The following is a 20,776-nucleotide window of genomic DNA, read 5'->3' on the forward strand; positions in this document are numbered from 1 at the left end:
GTCATCTGCCATCTGCTTGGAAATCAGCCAACATCACCGCTTTGCACAAAAAAGGTGCAAAAACAGATCCTAGCAACTCCAGACCAATCAGCCTTCTCCCAATTATCAGCAAAGTCATGGAATCCATCATTGCTTCAGATATGAAATCTTTCCTCTTCTCCAATGGCTTGATCTCTGATCATCAATTTGGTTTCAGACCTGGTCACTCTACTCTGGACATGCTGCTTCTGCTTTCTCAACAACGGATGGAGGTCCTCAACACCAAACAGGAAATTAGAGCTGTCTCCCTTGACATTTCACATGCCTTCGATACGGTCTGGCACCCCACTCTGCTCACCAAACCCCCTCCTCCTTTGGTATCCATGGAAATCTCCACGCATGGCTGGCGGACTTCCTCTCTGGTCGTAGTCAACGTGTGGCCCTGAATGGGTTTCTCTCATCTCCTCTTCCTGTTCAGGCTGGAGTTCCCCAAGGTAGTATTCTGGGCCCTGTGCTTTTTCTGGTCTTCATCAATGATCTCTCTGACTCTCTTGAAAATCCTCTCTATCTCTTTGCTGACGACTCTACTCTCTGTCGCTCCATTCCTCATCCCTCAGATCGGCAGTCTGCAGCCTCCTCACTCTCTGCAGACCTGGACAAAATCACAGACTGGGCAAACAAATGGAACATGTCTTTCAATCCTGATAAATCTCACACTCTTACGATGTCTCTCCGAAAAGACCGACTGGACAACCCTCCCATCCACTTTCTGAATAATCCGCTCCAAGAAGTTCTGTCACTCAAGCTTTTGGGTCTCACTATTTGCCATGATCTTTCCTGGGAAAACCACATTTCAAATCTGGCCTCCAAAGCCAGTCGCGAACTGGGCATCCTCCATCATGCGAAGTCCTTCCTTGGCACACCTGAGCTCCTCACCACATACAAGGCTTTCATCCGCAGCTCTATGGAATACTGCTCTCCCCTCTGGTCTGGTGCTCCTGCCTCACACCTAGCTCGTCTTCACGCTGTTGAAACCAAAGCGTTCAGAATCATTGGAATCTCCCGCGATGAAGCTAACTCCAAGGGCCTTTCACTCACTCACCGCAGGCAGATTGGTGGTCTTTCCGTCTTCTACCGACTCGTCTCTGGCCTTCCCCCCCCCCCCCCCCCCAGCTCTCTCTGTGCTCTGTCCCCCAAATATTCCTACAGGTCGCACAAGATCTGCCTGCAACCCTCTTATGGATAAACTGCCAAAATCAAGACTTTCTGCTCACCTTCACTCCTTCATTCCTCTTTTCTCCCACCTCTGGAACAAACTCCCTCACTCTCTTCAATCCCACTCCACCCTCCAGGTCTTTAAAACAACTGTTCACCACGATCTCTTATCTTCCCCCATCCAAAACCTTGATCTTTTCTACCCCCGCTAATTTCGGTCCCCTTGTGGTTTTATACCTCTCCCCCCCCCCCCCCCCCTTCCCACGCCTCCTCCCCCCAAGGCCTCTCCCTTCCACACTTCTCTCTGCTCTCAAATGATGTGGTTGTGTGCTTCCCCTTCTCTCCCCATCTTGTCTTCCGCTCCCTCTTTTTGTATATTTTGTTTGTCTGGTTGATTTGTTTGTGAAATAAATGTTAGCTCTTTCACGAGCCTCGATTCAGCATACAAAAAAAAAAAAAAAAAAAATGTCTATCATCTGGACCTTGTTGTATTCGGCATTCGATACGGGACTTTGTGTCATGTCCATCACCTGGACCTTGTTGTATTCGGCATTCCATATGGGACTTTGTGTCATGTCCATCACCTGGACCTTGTTGTATTCGGCATTCCATATGGGACTTTGTGTCATGTCCATCACCTGGACCTTGTTGTATTCGGCATTCCACACGGGACTTTGTGTCATGTCCATCACCTGGACCTTGTTGTATTCGGCATTCCATATGGGACTTTGTGTCATGTCCATCACCTGGACCTTTTTGTATTCGGCATTCCATACGGGACTTTGTGTCATGTCCATCACCTGGACCTTGTTGTATTCGGCATTCCATACGGGACTATGTGTCATGTCTATCATCTGGACCTTGTTGTATTCGGCATTCCATACGGGACTTTGTGTCATGTCCATCACCTGGACCTTGTTGTATTCGGCATTCCATACGGGACTTTGTGTCATGTCCATCTTCTGAACCTTGTTGTATTTGGCATTCCATACGGGACTTTGTGTCACGTCCATCACCTGGACCTTGTTGTATTCGGCATTCCATACGGGACTTTGTGTCACGTCCATCACCTGGACCTTGTTGTATTCGGCATTCCATACGGGACTTTGTGTCACGTCCATCACCTGGACCTTGTTGTATTCGGCATTCCATACCGGACTTTGTGTCATGTCCATCACCTGGACCTTGTTGTATTCGGCATTCCATACCGGACTTTGTGTCATGTCCATCACCTGGACCTTGTTGTATTTGGCATTCCACACGGGACTTTGTGTCATGTCCATCACCTGGACCTTGTTGTATTCGGCATTCCATGCGGGACTTTGTGTCATGTCCATCACCTGTATTGTTAAAATATCATTCACGAGACTAAATGTCCAACGCATTGACATATCGATGTTTCGGGACAAGCTTCATTACCTGAATTATTTGGCCATGAAACGATTGAAAGCACAATAAGTCAACCGATCGTGAACGTGGGAGTTTTATTTTAACTGTTGACGAGTCAAGCTGCGCTTCGGATGGGTGGAGGGGCCGAAACGCAGAGTCCTGAGGAGATGTGAAATATCGGGTGATCGAGATTGGCAGGAAAATCTCCTCAACACGATCTCTGAGGTGCTGCAGTCTTCACGCGACCACCAAGTATTTTTGATGTCGACACAGGCAAAATTTCTAAAATCCTCAATTTTCATCCAATTGACTTGAAATTTGAAGCGGACTTGCATATCTGGTCACTGAATTCAACCACAAATTCTATTTTAGGTGAATATAGAACAAAAGGTCAACATAGGCCAAAAGGTCAACATAGGCCAAATTTTTAAAATCCTCAATTTTCATCCAATTGAATTGCAATTTGAAGAGGACTTGCATATCTAGTCACTGAATTCAACCACCAAGTATTTTTAGGTCAACATAGGCCAAAAGGTCAACATAGGCCAAATTTCTAAAATCCTCAATTTGCATCCAATTGAATTGAAATTTGAAGCGGACTTGCATGTCTGGTCACTGAATTCAACCACAAATTCTATTTTAGGTGAATATAGAACAAAAGGTCAACATAGGCCAAAAGGTCAACATAGGCCAAATTTTTAAAATCCTCAATTTTCATCCAATTGAATTGCAATTTGAAGAGGACTTGCATATCTAGTCACTGAATTCAACCACTTATTCTATTTTAGGTCAACATAGGCCAAAAGGTCAACATAGGCCACATTTCTAAGATCCTAAATTTTCATCTAATTGACTTGAAATTTAAAGAGAACTTGCATATCTTATCACTGAATTCAACCACCAAGTATTTTTGAGGTCAACCTAGGCCAAAAGGTCAACATGGGCCACATTTCTAAAATCCTCAATTTTCATCTGATTGACTTGAAATTTGAAGAGGACTTGCACAATGAGTCACTAAATAGGGAAACAAACTATATTTGAGGTCAAAAGGTCAAATGTCAACTCAAGGTCAACCTTCCAAAATCATCATTTTTCATCTGAAAAATCGCCAATTTTCTTCCTATTGACCCGAGCTTTGATCAAGATTGTCAATTTTAATCTTGATGAAATGGACAATTTGCTGTATCATTGGAAAAAAAATTGGGGGGGGGGGGCAGATTTTGCAAGTATCGTGCTCCGCATGACGTCTTCTTGTTTGTTTGTTTGTCTGTTTGTTTATCTGTCTGTCTGTTTGTGAACAAGATATCTCAAAAGGTTGTGGATGGGTTTGCACGAAACTTGGTGGACAGATTGTGTATGTGACAAGGAAGAATGGATTCGATTTTGGTGAAGATCTGAATATGGATTCGGATACGAGAATTATTAAATCTTTAAGTGATTCTTCACCATTGAGAGATCGGGTGAAAAGTGATATATATATATATATATCACTTAAATAATATAGATATTTAAGTTATGTTTAAGTTTAAGTTAAATAATATAGATTTAAGTTTAAGTTAAATAATAATATAGAAAAGTATATATAGAGATATTTAATAAAGTTATTGACGAGTTATGACTAAACTTGGTGCACGAGATGGTTCGGTGACAAGAACAAGCCGATTAGATTTTGGTTCAGGTCCGAATCCAGATCTGTCCTATCAGTGGGATGCAAAACATAAACTGTTCACCTGGCGGAGGTGTGCGCTCTACAGACTGCCCCTTCTAGTTTAATTGTGTTTCTACGCCCCCCAATGGTGTTTGTAACAGTGGACATGGATTTGTCCCGTCCCCCCCCAATTGGAGGAAGACCCTCTCGTGTTCAGGCCGTCGGTGCTCCTATGGTTGGCAGCGAGTGCCCCGGAAGCATTGACGGAAAGAGTGGCAATCATATGTGTGGTACAATTGCCTGCCTGGTCAGGGTCGCCCAGATAGCTCAGATGGCAGAGCACTGGTACTGTTCAACAGAGGACCTGGGTTCGATTCCTGGTGGTATATGAATTATTTATCTTTAGTGCAGTACGACTGTTGGGGAGATTTGATTTGAAGCTCACTCTTCAGGTACTTGTTGGGTTTTTGTGAATAGATATGAGGCGCTCTCACCGAAAATATGGATTTCAATTAATGGAAATGTGAAATCAATTAATGAACGAAAATTAAAATGGGAGCTAAATATAGGTAACCAGTAACTAAACCTTGGGCTGCATTGGGTCTGCAATTGTAGATTGTGTCTCTAAATTTGTCAACAGAATGTGCACCAAGTTTAAGTTATCTATAAACAGTTTCAATGCATGGTTTAACAGAGTTGTGGAGGTTTAACAGAGTTGTGGAGGTTTAACAGATGGTTTAATGGTTCAATGCATGGTTTAACAGAGTTGTGGAGGTTTAACAGAGTTGTGGAGGTTTAACAGATGGTTTAATGGTTCAATGCATGGTTTAATGGTTCAATGCATGGTGTAACAGAGTTGTGGAGGTTTAACAGAGTTGTGGAGGTTTAACAGATGGTTTAATGGTTCAATGCATGGTTTAACAGAGTTGTGGAGGTTTAACAGAGTTGTGGAGGTTTAACAGATGGTTTAATGGTTCAATGCATGGTTTAACAGAGTTGTGGAGGTTTAACAGAGTTGTGGAGGTTTAACAGATGGTTTAATGGTTCAATGCATGGTTTAACAGAGTTGTGGAGGTTTAACAGAGTTGTGGAGGTTTAACGGATGGTTTAATGGTTCAATGCATGGTTTAACAGAGCTGTGGAGGTTTAACAGAGTTGTGGAGGTTTAACAGATGGTTTAATGGTTCAATGCATGGTTTAACAGAGTTGTGGAGGTTTAACAGAGTTGTGGAGGTTTAACAGATGGTTTAATGGTTCAATGCATGGTTTAACAGAGTTGTGGAGGTTTAACAGAGTTGTGGAGGTTTAACAGATGGTTTAATGGTTCAATGCATGGTTTAACAGAGTTGTGGAGGTTTAACAGAGTTGTGGAGGTTTAACAGATGGTTTAATGGTTCAATGCATGGTTTAACAGAGTTGTGGAGGTTTAACAGAGTTGTGGAGGTTTAACAGATGGTTTAATGGTTCAATGCATGGTTTAACAGAGTTGTGGAGGTTTAACAGAGTTGTGGAGGTTTAACAGAGTTGTGGAGGTTTAACAGATGGTTCAATGCATGGTTTAACAGAGTTGTGGAGGTTTAACAGAGTTGTGGAGGTTTAACAGATGGTTTAATGGTTCAATGCATGGTTTAACAGAGTTGTGGAGGTTTAACAGAGTTGTGGAGGTTTAACAGAGTTGTGGAGGTTTAACAGATGGTTTAATGGTTCAATGCATGGTTTAACAGAGTTGTGGAGGTTTAACAGTGTTGTGGAGGTTTAACAGATGGTTTAATGGTTCAATGCATGGTTTAACAGAGTTGTGGAGGTTTAACAGAGTTGTGGAGGTTTAACAGAGTTGTGGAGGTTTAACAGAGTTGTGGAGGTTTAACAGATGGTTTAATGGTTCAATGCATGGTTTAACAGAGTTGTGAAGGTTTAACAGAGTTGTGGAGGTTTAACAGATGGTTTAATGGTTCAATGCATGGATTAACAGAGCTGTGGAGGTTTAACAGAGTTGTGGAGGTTTAACAGATGGTTTAATGGTTCAATGCATGGTTTAACAGAGCTGTGGAGGTTTAACAGAGTTGTGGAGGTTTAACAGAGTTGTGGAGGTTTAACAGATGGTTTAATGGTTCAATGCATGGTTTAACAGAGTTGTGAAGGTTTAACAGAGTTGTGGAGGTTTAACAGAGTTGTGGAGGTTTAACAGATGGTTTAATGGTTCAATGCATGGTTTAACAGAGTTGTGAAGGTTTAACAGAGTTGTGGAGGTTTAACAGAGTTGTGGAGGTTTAACAGATGGTTTAATGGTTCAATGCATGGATTAACAGAGCTGTGGAGGTTTAACAGAGTTGTGGAGGTTTAACAGATGGTTTAATGGTTCAATGCATGGTTTAACAGAGCTGTGGAGGTCCTGGAAAATAGGATAAAGTTTTTTAGTAGTCGGGGCTCCCTTTCACTGGGTCGGTCTAAACCAGGTCGGTCTAAACCAGTGTTGAACAAGCCGAGTGTTCGTAAAGATATTCAGGATCTGCATGATCGATACGTCATAGCTCCAGCAGACACGGCTGCTAATAATCTTGTTGTGGTTTGTAAAAAGTTTTATTTGGAGGTTTTATTAAGAGAGTTCGGCATCGATACGGTTTCTTTAACTGGTGTAGGAAAAGCACATGTGTTCCTTGTCACAAGTTGCTCCAGGATATTATCTCTGAGCATCAGGAGGTTTTAGTTAATAATTTCAGTATTCAATTTAGAGGTGAATCTTTGTATTCCTCGGCTTTTCTGGATCCCAAAGCTTCATCAGAACCCACACAAGTATAGGTCTATAGCTGGGGCCAGGCAGTGTACCACCAAACAGTTATCGCTTGTAGTTAACTCAGGTTTACAAGTTGTTCGGGAACAGTTCAGGAAATATTGTTTAGCAGTTGAGAAGAATTCTGGTGTTAACATTTTCTGGAGCATTAATCCTACTTTGGAGTTCTAAGATAGGATTAGAGGCCTCAATATCAAGTGTTAAACTTATCAAGCGCCATCTATCTATAATTCCAGTAATCTCTGCGTTGCGAATGGACCAAAACATTTCATGGACCAAACCATTTCATGTAAATAGAGGGGGGGATATAATTTTAGATATAGATATAGTACGGGCATGCCCTAGTCATGTTAAACACAGGATATTTGGCTGATCGTTTGATCAGGTCTTGTGAGAACGTCTTTCGACTCCATCTTCACCTTTTGTTTAAGTTCAGTTGATTTTCATGTAAACAAGTTCCTATTGCATTACATTTGATATAATAATAATGAATTAATTATTTTAGTGAAGTTAATTATTTAATTAATATTATTGATTAAACATATATATTTATTTATAGATAGTATTAAATAATGGAGGTATTTAGATAAAAATAATATTTATAAAATACATTATAAATAAGCATTAAAATAATTTCTTGGTGGGTGCTAGGATACGTAGTGCAGCATGGTAAAATCGGTTATAAATGACAGTTTTAAAACTTGAATAACAGTTTGAGTCGATGGTTCGATGGAGGTGCTGCATAACGGACATGGCTATCAGGTAAAGTTTTAATCACTTGTATATTATCATATAAAGTGATTAATGATTTCGTTATTAGTATGTGGTGATACTTTAAATAAAAGTGATAATTAAATTAGTTTGAATAAGGATATTGCATTGCTGTGTTGACCAACTGTCTGGGCACAACTTTGAGGTTGTGGGTCCATTGATGTTGATAATTATCTACTGATGTGGACCTGCAGCCAAGGTTGTGGACCCGCTGTTTGGAGAGCTTCTGCGCTGAAAGAATCGAAACCTCGATGAAAAACGGTGCATAGCTGATGATCCGGGCAGTTGGAAAACCAGTCATTTGCTTATAGGTTAAGGTTATAACTTCAAATATAATAGCTTTTACAAGTACTGACAAGTACATAATATAATCTGTGTATGTGTGTTTGTATATGTGTGCATTTGTGTATATTGTCGCGTCTCTACCGATTAATATCAGCCGGAACAGATGGTCGAACCAGCTTCAACTCCCGAGGCGACCTCCAGATGATGGCGGTTATTTTGCGCACACAGAATGGAAGATATACGAAGGCTTAATTCAACAAACACACGGGTTTTTTCCCCGAAACCACAAAACATGCAAACACGACAAATGAAAAATGCAACAATAATGATTTCAAAGCAAAAATAAACGTGGAATGAATATAACAAAAATAGCTGAGGTAAAATGAATGTCTACTTTGAGGGATCCTCCACACAGTCACAAATACACACACACAGGGAAAGGTAACAAAATAAAACCCACCTTGGCCAGCATTCAGCTTTGGGCCAAAATGAGTCCTTTTTAGAAGGTTGATGACAGTGACGAAGCTTGGTGGTGCCCGCACAGAAAGCGCACCAGTTGGCGACGGCTGACAAAAGGCCCATGCGTCGAAGGCACCCAGAGCCGTGGGGCAAGTAGCCAAGACGGCCTCCTTCAGGTTCCTCTACCGTCAGGTGAAGCAAAACGTGGCCTCCAGCTCATTGGTGAGTCCAGCAGTCTGAAACTCCTTGCGATGGCTACTCAGCTCTCCTCAAAATACGAACACAAAAAATGGCGAAGCCTTCTTCTCCGACAAGAAGCAGCACACTCCTCCGCCATGAGAGCCAATCGCTTCCCTCGGAGTGTCGCCTTCCAGCCTTCTTCTCTGCCCACTGATCGCTCCGCCTCTCCTGGGTGGGTTTTTTGCCATCTTAGGTCCACATTTTGTGTGTGTGTGTGTGTGTGTGTGTGTGTGTGTGTGTGTGTGTGTGTGTGTGTGTGTGTGTGTGTGTGTGTGTGTGTGTGTGTGTGTGTGTGTGTGTGTGTGTGTGTGTGTGTGTGTACTGGATATATACAGTGCCTAGAGAAAGTCTACACCCGTTTCAACATTTTCACCTTTTGTTGCCTTATACCCTGGAATTAAATTGCATTAAAGCAGACGTTTTCCACCTATATTTACAAAATTCCTCTGCTGGGTAGTGCATTTCACAGCAAAGACTCAACCATGAGCACCAAGGCGCGTTCAAAGGATATCCGGGATGAAGTTGTGGAAAGGCACAGGTCAGGGGATGGGTATAAAAATATTTCAAAGGCCTTGACTATCCCTTGGAACACAGTAAAGACAATCAATGAGAAGTGGAAGGCATATGGTACTACCAAGACCCTGCCTAGATCAGGCCATCCCTCCAAACTGGATAAACAAGCAAGGAGACTGATCAGAGAGATCACCAAGAGGCCAAAGGCAACTTTGAAAGATCTACAGGCCTTTATGGCAAAGACTGGTTACCGTGTGCATTTGAAAACAATATCCCAAGTACTCCACAAGTCTGGCCTGTATGGTAAGGTGGCAAGAAGGAAGCCATTTCTCAAAAAAGCCCACATCGAGTCCCATTTGAGGTATGCAAAAAAACACTGGAGATTCTGAAGCTATGTGGCAAAAAGTTTTGTGGTCTGACGAAACCAAGATGGAAATTTTTGGCCTAAATGCAAAATGCTACGTTTGGTGCAAACCCAACACAGCACATCACTCAAAGAACACTTCCCTACTGTGAAGCATGGTAGTGGCAGCATCATGTTATGGGGATGCTTTTCAGCAGCAAGGACCATTTATTGTATGTGTGGTATCCCTGCTAATTTATTGTAGTCTGGCAATGCTGGGTACCCCTGTTAGTTTTATTGTACGTCTGGCAATGCTGGGTACCCCTGCTCGTTTATTGTACGTCTGGCAATGCTGGGTACCCCTGTTAGTTTATTGTACGTCTGGCAATGCTGGGTACCCCTGCTAGTTTATTGTACTTCTGGCAATGCTGGGTACCCCAGCTAGTTTATTGTACGTCTGGCAATGCTGGGTACCCCTGCTAGTTTATTGTATGTCTGGCAATGCTGGGTACCCGTGCTAGTTTATTTTATGTCTGGCAATGCTGGGTACCCATGCTAGTTTATTGTACATCTGTCAATGCTGGTTACCCCTGCTAGTTTATTGTACGTCTGGCAATGCTGGGTACCCCTGCTAGTTTATTTTACGTCTGGCAATGCTGTGTACCCCTGCTAGTTTATTGTACGTCTGGCAATGCTGGGTACCCCTGCTAGTTTATTGTACGTCTGGCAATGCTGGGTACTCCTGTTTGTTTATTGTACATCTGGCAATGGTACTTCTGCTAGTTTATTGTATGTCTGGCAATGCTGGGTACCCCTGCTAGTTTATTGTACGTCTGGTAATGCTGGGTACCCCTGCTAGTTTATTTTACGTCTGGCAATGCTGGGTACCCCTGATGGTTTATTGTACATCTGGCAATGCAGTGTACCCCTGTTCATTTATTGTATGTCTGGCAATGCTGGGTACCCCTGCTAGTTTATTGTATGTCTGGCCTGGCAATGCTGTGTACCCCTGCAAGTTTATTGTACGTCTGGCAATGCTGGTTACCCCTGCTAGTTTATTGTACGTCTGGAAATGCTGGGTAGCCCTGCTAGTTTATTGTATGTCTGGCAATGCTGGGTACCCCTGCTAGTTTATTGTACGTCTGGCAATGCTGTGCACCCCTGCTAGTTTATTTTACGTCTGGCAATGCTGGGTACTCCTGCTAGTTTATTGTACGTCTGGCAATGCTGGGTACCCCTGCTAGTTTATTGTACTTCTGGCAATGCTGGGTACCCCAGCTAGTCTATTGTACGTCTGGCAATGCTGGGTACCCCTGCAAGTTTATTGTACGTCTGGCAATGCTGGGTACCCCTGCTAATTTATTGTACGTCTGGCAATGCTGGGTACTCCTGTTTGTTTATTGTACGTCTGGCAATGGTACTTCTGCTAGTTTATTGTATGTCTGGCAATGCTGGGTACCCCTGCTAGTTTATTTTACGTCTGGCAATGCTGGGTACCCATGCTAGTTTATTGTACGTCTGTCAATGCTGGTTACCCCTGCTAGTTTATTGTACGTCTGGCAATGCTGGGTACCCCTGCTAGTTTATTGTACGTCTGGCAATGCTGTGTACCCCTGCTAGTTTATTGTACGTCTGGCAATGCTGGGTACCCCTGCTAGTTTATTGTACGTCTGGCAATGCTGTGTACCCCTGCTAGTTTATTGTACGTCTGGCAATGCTGGGTACCTCTGCTAGTTTGTTGTACATCTGGCAATGCTAGGTACTCCTGTTTGTTTATTGTACATATGGTAATGCTGGGTACCCCTGCTCGTTTATTGTACGTCTGGCAATGCTGGGTACTCCTGTTTGTTTATTGTACATCTGGCAATGGTACTTCTGCTAGTTTATTGTATGTCTGGCAATGCTGGGTACCCCTGCTAGTTTATTGTACGTCTGGTAATGCTGGGTACCCCTGCTAGTTTATTTTACGTCTGGCAATGCTGGGTACCCCTGATGGTTTATTGTACATCTGGCAATGCTGGGTAACCCTGTTAGTTTTATTGTATGTCTGGCAATGCTGGGTTCCCCTGCTCGTTTATTGTACGTCTGGCAATGCTGGGTACCCCTGTTAGTTTATTGTACGTCTGGCAATGCTGGGTACCCCTGCTAGTTTATTGTACATCTGGCAATGCAGTGTACCCCTGTTCATTTATTGTATGTCTGGCAATGCTGGGTACCCCTGCTAGTTTATTGTATGTCTGGCCTGGCAATGCTGTGTACCCCTGCAAGTTTATTGTACGTCTGGCAATGCTGGTTACCCCTGCTAGTTTATTGTACGTCTGGAAATGCTGGGTACCCCTGCTAGTTTATTGTATGTCTGGCAATGCTGGGTACCCCTGCTAGTTTATTGTACGTCTGGCAATGCTGTGCACCCCTGCTAGTTTATTTTACGTCTGGCAATGCTGGGTACTCCTGCTAGTTTATTGTACGTCTGGCAATGCTGGGTACCCCTGCTAGTTTATTGTACTTCTGGCAATGCTGGGTACCCCAGCTAGTCTATTGTACGTCTGGCAATGCTGGGTACCCCTGCAAGTTTATTGTACGTCTGGCAATGCTGGGTACCCCTGCTAGTTTATTGTACGTCTGGCAATGCTGGGTACTCCTGTTTGTTTAGTGTACGTCTGGCAATGGTACTTCTGCTAGTTTATTGTACGTCTGGCAATGCTGGGTACCTCTGCTAGTTTGTTGTACATCTGGCAATGCTGGGTACCCCTGCTAGTTTATTGTACGTCTGGCAATGCTGGGTACTCCTGTTTGTTTAGTGTACGTCTGGCAATGGTACTTCTGCTAGTTTATTGTACGTCTGGCAATGCTGGGTACCTCTGCTAGTTTGTTGTACATCTGGTAATGCTGGGTACCCCTGCTAGTTTATTGTACGTCTGGTAATGCTGGGTACCCCTGCTAGTTTATTTTACGTCTGGCAATGCTGGGTACCCATGCTAGTTTATTGTACGTTTGTCAATGCTGGTTACCCCTGCTAGTTTATTGTACGTCTGGCAATGCTGGGTACCCCTGCTAGTTTATTGTACGTCTGGCAATGCTGGGTACTCCTGCTAGTTTATTGTACGTCTGGCAATGCTGTGCACCCCTGCTAGTTTATTGTACGTCTGGCAATGCTGGGTACCCCTGCTAGTTTATTGTACGTCTGGCAATGCTGGGTACCCCTGCTAGTTTATTGTACATCTGGCAATGCTGGGTACTCCTGCTAGTTTATTGTATGTCTGGCAATGCTGTGCACCCCTGCTAGTTTGTTGTACGTCTGGCAATGCTGGGTACCCCTGCTGGTTTATTGTACGTCTGGCAATGCTGGGTACCCCTGCTAGTTTATTGTACGTCTGGCAATGCTGGGTACCCCTCCTAGTTTATTGTACATCTGGCAATGCTGGGTACCCCCTGCTAGTTTATTGTACATCTGGCAATGCTGGGTACTCCTGCTAGTTTATTGTACGTCTGGCAATGCTGGGTACCCCTGCTAGTTTATTGTACGTCTGGCAATGCTGGGTACCCCTGCTAGTTTATTGTACGTCTGGCAATGCTGTGCACCCCTGATAGTTTATTGTACGTCTGGCAATGCTGGGTACCCCTGCTAGTTTATTGTATGTCTGGCAATGCTGGGGTACCCCTGCTAGTTTATTGTACGTCTGGCAATGCTGGGTACCCCTGCTAGTTTATTGTACGTCTGGCAATGCTGGGTACTCCTGCTAGTTTGTTGTACGTCTGGCAATGCTGTGCACCCCTGTTAGTTTATTGTACCTCTGGCAATGCTGGGTACCCCTGCTAGTTTATAGTACATCTGGCAATGCTGTGCACCCCTGCTAGTTTATTGTACGTCTGGCAATGCTGGGTACTCCTGCTAGTTTGTTGTACGTCTGGCAATGCTGTGCACCCCTGCTAGTCTATTGTACATCTGGCAATGCTGGGTACCCCTGCTAGTTTATAGTACGTCTGGCAATGCTGTGCACCCCTGCTAGTTTATTGTACATCTGGCAATGCTGGTTACCCCTGCTAGTTTATTGTATGTCTGGCCTAGCAATGCTGAGTACCCCTGCTAGTTTATTGTACGTCTGGCAATGCCGGGTACCCCTGCTAGTTTATTGTACGTCTGGCAATGCTGGGTACCCCTGTTCATTTAATGTATGTCTGGCAATGCTGGGTACCCCTGCTAGTTTATTGTATGTCTGGCAATGCTGGGTACCCTGCTAGTTTATTGTATGTCTGGCAATGCTGGGTACCCCTGCTCGTTTATTGTACGTCTGGCAATGCTGGGTACCCCTGCTCGTTTATTGTACGTCTGGCAATGCTGGGTACCTCTGTTCATTGATTGTATGTCTGGCAATGCTGGGTACCCCTGTTCATTTATTGTACATCTGGCAATGCTGGGTACCCCTGTTAGTTTTATTGTACGTCTGGCAATGCTGGGTACCCTTGCTCGTTTATTGTATGTCTGGCAATGCTGGGTACCCCTGCTCGTTTATTGTACGTCTGGCAATGATGGGTAGTGGGTACCCCAGCTAGTTTATTGTACGTCTGGCAATGCTGGGTACCCCTGCTCGTTTATTGTACGTCTGGCAATGCTGGGTACCCCAGCTAGTTTATTGTACGTCTGGCAATGCTGGGTACCCCTGCTAGTTTATTGTACGTCTGGCAATGCTGGGTACCCCTGCTCGTTTATTGTACGTCTGGCAATGCTGGGTACCCCTGCTCGTTTATTGTTCGTCTGGCAATGATGGGTACCCCTGCTCGTTTATTGTACGTCTGGCAATGCTGGGTACCCCTGCTCGTTTATTGTACGTCTGGCAATGCTGGGTACCCCTGCTCGTTTATTGTACGTCTGGCAATGATGGGTACCCCTGCTCGTTTATTGTACGTCTGGCAATGATGGGTACCCCTGCTCGTTTATTGTACGTCTGGCAATGCTGGGTACCCCTGCTCGTTTATTGTACATCTGGCAATGCTGGGTACCCCTGCTAGTTTATTGTACGTCTGGCAATGCTGGGTACTCCTGTTTGTTTATTGTACATCTGGCAATGGTACTTCTGCTAGTTTATTGTATGTCTGGCAATGCTGGGTACCCCTGCTAGTTTATTGTACGTCTGGTAATGCTGGGTACCCCTGCTAGTTTATTTTACGTCTGGCAATGCTGGGTACCCCTGATGGTTTATTGTACATCTGGCAATGCTGGGTAACCCTGTTAGTTTTATTGTATGTCTGGCAATGCTGGGTTCCCCTGCTCGTTTATTGTACGTCTGGCAATGCTGGGTACCCCTGTTAGTTTATTGTACGTCTGGCAATGCTGGGTACCCCTGCTAGTTTATTGTACATCTGGCAATGCAGTGTACCCCTGTTCATTTATTGTATGTCTGGCAATGCTGGGTACCCCTGCTAGTTTATTGTACGTCTGGCAATGCTGGGTACTCCTGTTTGTTTATTGTACATCTGGCAATGGTACTTCTGCTAGTTTATTGTATGTCTGGCAATGCTGGGTACCCCTGCTAGTTTATTGTACGTCTGGTAATGCTGGGTACCCCTGCTAGTTTATTTTACGTCTGGCAATGCTGGGTACCCCTGATGGTTTATTGTACATCTGGCAATGCTGGGTAACCCTGTTAGTTTTATTGTATGTCTGGCAATGCTGGGTTCCCCTGCTCGTTTATTGTACGTCTGGCAATGCTGGGTACCCCTGTTAGTTTATTGTACGTCTGGCAATGCTGGGTACCCCTGCTAGTTTATTGTACATCTGGCAATGCAGTGTACCCCTGTTCATTTATTGTATGTCTGGCAATGCTGGGTACCCCTGCTAGTTTATTGTATGTCTGGCCTGGCAATGCTGTGTACCCCTGCAAGTTTATTGTACGTCTGGCAATGCTGGTTACCCCTGCTAGTTTATTGTACGTCTGGAAATGCTGGGTACCCCTGCTAGTTTATTGTATGTCTGGCAATGCTGGGTACCCCTGCTAGTTTATTGTATGTCTGGCAATGCTGTGCACCCCTGCTAGTTTATTTTACGTCTGGCAATGCTGGGTACTCCTGCTAGTTTATTGTACATCTGGCAATGCTGGGTACCCCCTGCTAGTTTATTGTACATGTGGCAATGCTGGGTACTCCTGCTAGTTTATTGTACGTCTGGCAATGCTGGGTACCCCTGCTAGTTTATTGTACGTCTGGCAATGCTGGGTACCCCTGCTAGTTTATTGTACGTCTGGCAATGCTGTGCACCCCTGATAGTTTATTGTACGTCTGGCAATGCTGGGTACCCCTGCTAGTTTATTGTACGTCTGGCAATGCTGGGGTACCCCTGCTAGTTTATTGTACGTCTGGCAATGCTGGGTACCCCTGCTAGTTTATTGTACGTCTGGCAATGCTGGGTACTCCTGCTAGTTTGTTGTACGTCTGGCAATGCTGTGCACCCCTGTTAGTTTATTGTACGTCTGGCAATGCTGGGTACCCCTGCTAGTTTATAGTACGTCTGGCAATGCTGTGCACCCCTGCTAGTTTATTGTACGTCTGGCAATGCTGGGTACTCCTGCTAGTTTGTTGTACGTCTGGCAATGCTGTGCACCCCTGCTAGTCTATTGTACATCTGGCAATGCTGGGTACCCCTGCTAGTTTATAGTACGTCTGGCAATGCTGTGCACCCCTGCTAGTTTATTGTACATCTGGCAATGCTGGTTACCCCTGCTAGTTTATTGTATGTCTGGCCTAGCAATGCTGAGTACCCCTGCTAGTTTATTGTACGTCTGGCAATGCCGGGTACCCCTGCTAGTTTATTGTACGTCTGGCAATGCTGGGTACCCCTGTTCATTTATTGTATGTCTGGCAATGCTGGGTACCCCTGCTAGTTTATTGTATGTCTGGCAATGCTGGGTACCCCTGCTAGTTTATTGTATGTCTGGCAATGCTGGGTACCCCTGCTCGTTTATTGTACGTCTGGCAATGCTGGGTAACCCTGCTCGTTTATTGTACGTCTGGCAATGCTGGGTACCTCTGTTCATTGATTGTATGTCTGGCAATGCTGGGTACCCCTGTTCATTTATTGTACATCTGGCAATGCTGGGTTCCCCTGTTAGTTTTATTGTACGTCTGGCAATGCTGGGTACCCCTGCTCGTTTATTGTATGTCTGACAATGCTGGGTACCCCTGCTCGTTTATTGTACGTCTGGCAATGATGGGTAGTGGGTACCCCAGCTAGTTTATTGTACGTCTGGCAATGCTGGGTACCCCTGCTCGTTTATTGTACGTCTGGCAATGCTGGGTACCCCAGCTAGTTTATTGTACGTCTGGCAATGCTGGGTACCCCTGCTCGTTTATTGTACGTCTGGCAATGCTGGGTACCCCTGCTCGTTTATTGTTCGTCTGGCAATGATGGGTACCCCTGCTCGTTTATTGTACGTCTAGCAATGCTGGGTACCCCTGCTCGTTTATTGTACGTCTGGCAATGCTAGGTACCCCTGCTCGTTTATTGTACGTCTGGCAATGATGGGTACCCCTGCTCGTTTATTGTATGTCTGGCAATGATGGGTACCCCTGCTCGTTTATTGTACGTCTGGCAATGCTGGGTACCCCTGCTCGTTTATTGTACGTCTGGCAATGCTGGGTACCCCTGCTGGTTTATTGTACGTCTGGCAATGATGGGTACCCCAGCTGGTTTATTGTACGTCTGGCAATGCTGGGTACCCCTGTTAGTTTTATTGTACGTCTGGCAATGCTGGGTACCCCTGCTCGTTTATTGTACGTCTGGCAATGCTGGGTACCCCTGCTCGTTTATTGTACGTCTGGCAATGCTGGGTACCCCTGCTCGTTTATTGTACGTCTGGCAATGCTGGGTACCCCTGCTCGTTTATTGTACGTCTGGCAATGATGGGTACCCCTGCTCGTTTATTGTACGTCTGGCAATGATGGGTACCCCTGCTCGTTTATTGTACGTCTGGCAATGCTGGGTACCCCTGCTCGTTTATTGTACGTCTGGCAATGCTGGGTACCCCTGCTGGTTTATTGTACGTCTGGCAATGATGGGTACCCCAGCTGGTTTATTGTACGTCTGGCAATGATGGGTACCCCAGCTGGTTTATTGTACGTCTGGCAATGCTGGGTACCCCTGTTAGTTTTATTGTACGTCTGGCAATGCTGGGTACCCCTGCTCGTTTATTGTACGTCTGGCAATGCTGGGTACCCCTGCTCGTTGTGTATAAAAATGTATCTCTCCTTGTCCTGCATCAGGTGGTGATGTTTAAGGTTATATTTGTGCACATGTTTGTTGTTTTTAATCGTAGCTTGTCTTATGTTAGGTGTATTTGGTTTGTTGCATCACGTTCTTTATCTTCCCTTTTTGAATGGTCAGGTTTGAATGAACCCCAATTGTATATATTTTGTATTTTAGTTACCTCTGTTAACAGACGTGGATGGAGGTTATGTTTTCACCACTGTCTGTTTGTCTGTGAACAGCTTATCTCAAAATTGTGGATGGATTCAGACGGAATTTGGTGGAGAGGTTGAATATGTATGTGACGAGGACTAAATGATTCGATTTTCGTGCAGGTGTGGATCCAGATCCGGCCTGTCGGTGGGATAGAAAATGTAAACTGTTCAGTCTGGAGGATGTATGCACTCCAGTGAGTGCAGGTCTAGTTTGTTAATGCGTTGCTTGTTGGTATGTTGTTGCTTCTGTTCAGAATGGTTTTTGCTATCCGTGTAAGTCCATTTTGTGTCATCCTTCATAATGAGGATACCTCCGTATGTATTTGGTTTGGCCTCGTTTCCATGATTATTTACCATCTCCATGGCTGCACCACCATACCAGGTCAGTCCGCATTTGTTTTCAAATTAGCATCTCGTTGTGCTGCGGAATGTTCTTTGCACCCGAGTGGCCTTTTAACAACCCTTTGCTGATCATCTTGCTAGTTATGCGCACGTGTAATTGCCTAAAGCCGAGCTTTGCCTTTTTGTATTCTGTGCTTACTCTTCATTTTGTGTGCCAAGTGAGCTTTTTCTGTAGTTGAGGTTTCTAGAGTTGTGTGTGTGTGTAAAAGAAAACACAACTACACAAGTAAAATGATGTAATAACAAAGCAGTGGAAGTGGTGTGTGTGTGTGTGTGTGTGTGTGTGTGTGTGTGTGTGTGTGTGTGTGTGTGTGTGTGTGTGTGTGTGTGTGTGTGTGTGTGTGTGTGTGAATAAGAGAGAGAATTGTGAGGAACAGAATTGAAAAATCGAGGTGTGTGTGTGTGTGTGTGTGTGTGTGTGTGTGTGTGTGTGTGTGTGTGTGTGTGTGTGTGTGTGTGTGTGTGTGTGTGTGTGTGTGTGTGTGTGTGTGAATAAGAGAGAGAATTGTGAGGAACAGAATTGAAAAATCGAGGTGTGTGTGTGTGTGTGTGTGTGTGTGTGTGTGTGTGTGTACGTGTATGTATGTGAACGTGTATGTATATTTATATTTATGTATGTATATATATTTTTATATTTATTTATATATACTATATAATGGAACGTGTGATGAGTATTCTGATACATTAAACATCGTGTGTTGATTAATCTTTCCTTGCCCACAGATCCCTCCTCTCATAAGCAGCACCATAAGCACAGGCAAAGTCTGCTAGACCAAGTGGGAGTGGACGAGTCCTGCTTGAAAGTGCATCAACCACATGAGCTTTGCAATTCAGGAGGCAAGCAGGCCCAAACTGCGAGGAACGACGTTGGATCGCTGATCGGAGGTGGTAGACCTCATTGCACACCTAGTTCTCGAAAGAAAAGAGATAGAGCAAGTCCACAGATGCATTCACCAGGTACTTGTACGCAAACAACGGTGTGACCTGTAATGTGTGCTTCTTGTACTTCAAATACCGGTGACGTGTGATGCCGTGCACCTGATCGATAGGTTCACCGAGAAACACTGCGCACAAGGGACGGCAGGCGGTGTACGAGGACTATTTATCGTCCTTGGAAGTCTCTGCTGGCCTCAAACGCGGAGAGTTACTGCAGGTTAGTCGTGGCGTGGATTGAAGGTATAGAAGACTGAGAGAGAACCCGCAGATACTCCAAGGACTTGTGAAAATAACTTAAAGTATAAAACACTTGAGTGGCCGTACAGGTGAGCAGGTCATCAAGGTATGAGAGAATGAAGTGTGCTTGCACGCATGTGCGTCCTTTCAACACTGACTTGCTGTTTCCCCCATTTTTGGCATCAACAGACACGTACAATCTTTACAATGGAACACCTTTGGCTCGGTCTTCATACCGTTTGACTTTACATTGCATCAGCGGTACTTATTGCAAATGCTCCACTAGTGCTACACGACATGTCTTTCCTGATGTCGGATGCCATTTTTCCTTTTTGTGTACACATTCTAGGCTCATGGACAAGTGGTCAACAAGACAACGTACAGATGAACGCAGGGGCAGCAGATGGGCGCAAGGGAGTGAAGGGGGGGGGGGGGGCAAGAGAGGGGAGGATAGGTAACCTGCACATGTAAAAGGGTGAGGTTGGGTAGGATTAACGGGAGAAGAAAAAAATCATGGGTATGTAATGGAGGATGGAATGAGGTGGAGGTGCACCACCTGGTTGAAGCCCTGGAGGGAAGAGTGGTTTTGAACAGGATAAGGAAGGCAGTTCCACAATCAGGAGAAAAAGAAAGGAAAAGCAACAAGAAAGAACAATCAGATATTGCGGACCCTCGCCAGGACGTGTTTTTGTGTTTTTTTAAAGACTTTTGTGTTAAAACAAATATGGCGGCCGAACAACATGACCGACCATGTGATCATTCTTTTTTTTTTCTCCAACAATTTATCCCGAGATGACACTCAACAAATTTCATCTTGATTGGATGAAGTTTTGTACTCGTCGAATGATGACGTCATAATGTAGGCACCTATGACATCATCAATAGCATGTTATTCCACATGGAGAGTTCTTTACAATGACCCATGTCTCAATTTTGTTTTTATGCAGCGCTTTTGGAGATGTAGAGGTGAAAAGTTTTTCGGTTTGTCCAAGATGGCGGCCGAACCACGTGACCTCTGATGAGTTCAAAGCCCGCGAAGAGTGAGTTCAAAAACTGAACCCTTCCCCACCCAACACCCCCCCCCCCGCCTTCCAACCCCCCTCAATGACACCCC

At 44.6% G+C, this 20,776-nt stretch overlaps 1 protein-coding gene across 4 annotated transcripts in view; it reads left to right on the top strand.

Annotated features, from left to right (window-relative positions):
- DIS3L2 (DIS3 like 3'-5' exoribonuclease 2) overlaps nucleotides 1-20,776 on the top strand; it is a 586,325-nt gene that overhangs the window by 510,818 nt on the left and 54,731 nt on the right. For all 4 annotated transcript variants that reach the window (XM_078776999.1, XM_068114366.2, XM_068114368.2 and 1 more), the window contains exons 4-5: nucleotides 19,213-19,446; nucleotides 19,539-19,642. In XM_078776999.1, coding sequence (XP_078633125.1) covers nucleotides 19,213-19,446; nucleotides 19,539-19,642 — 338 coding nt within the window. The remainder of the gene's footprint in view (nucleotides 1-19,212; nucleotides 19,447-19,538; nucleotides 19,643-20,776) is intronic.

This window comes from Myxine glutinosa, chromosome 4 (genome assembly GCF_964187855.1).
Source record: "Myxine glutinosa chromosome 4, kmMyxGlut1.1, whole genome shotgun sequence".
NCBI classification, from domain to species: domain Eukaryota; kingdom Metazoa; phylum Chordata; class Myxini; order Myxiniformes; family Myxinidae; genus Myxine; species Myxine glutinosa.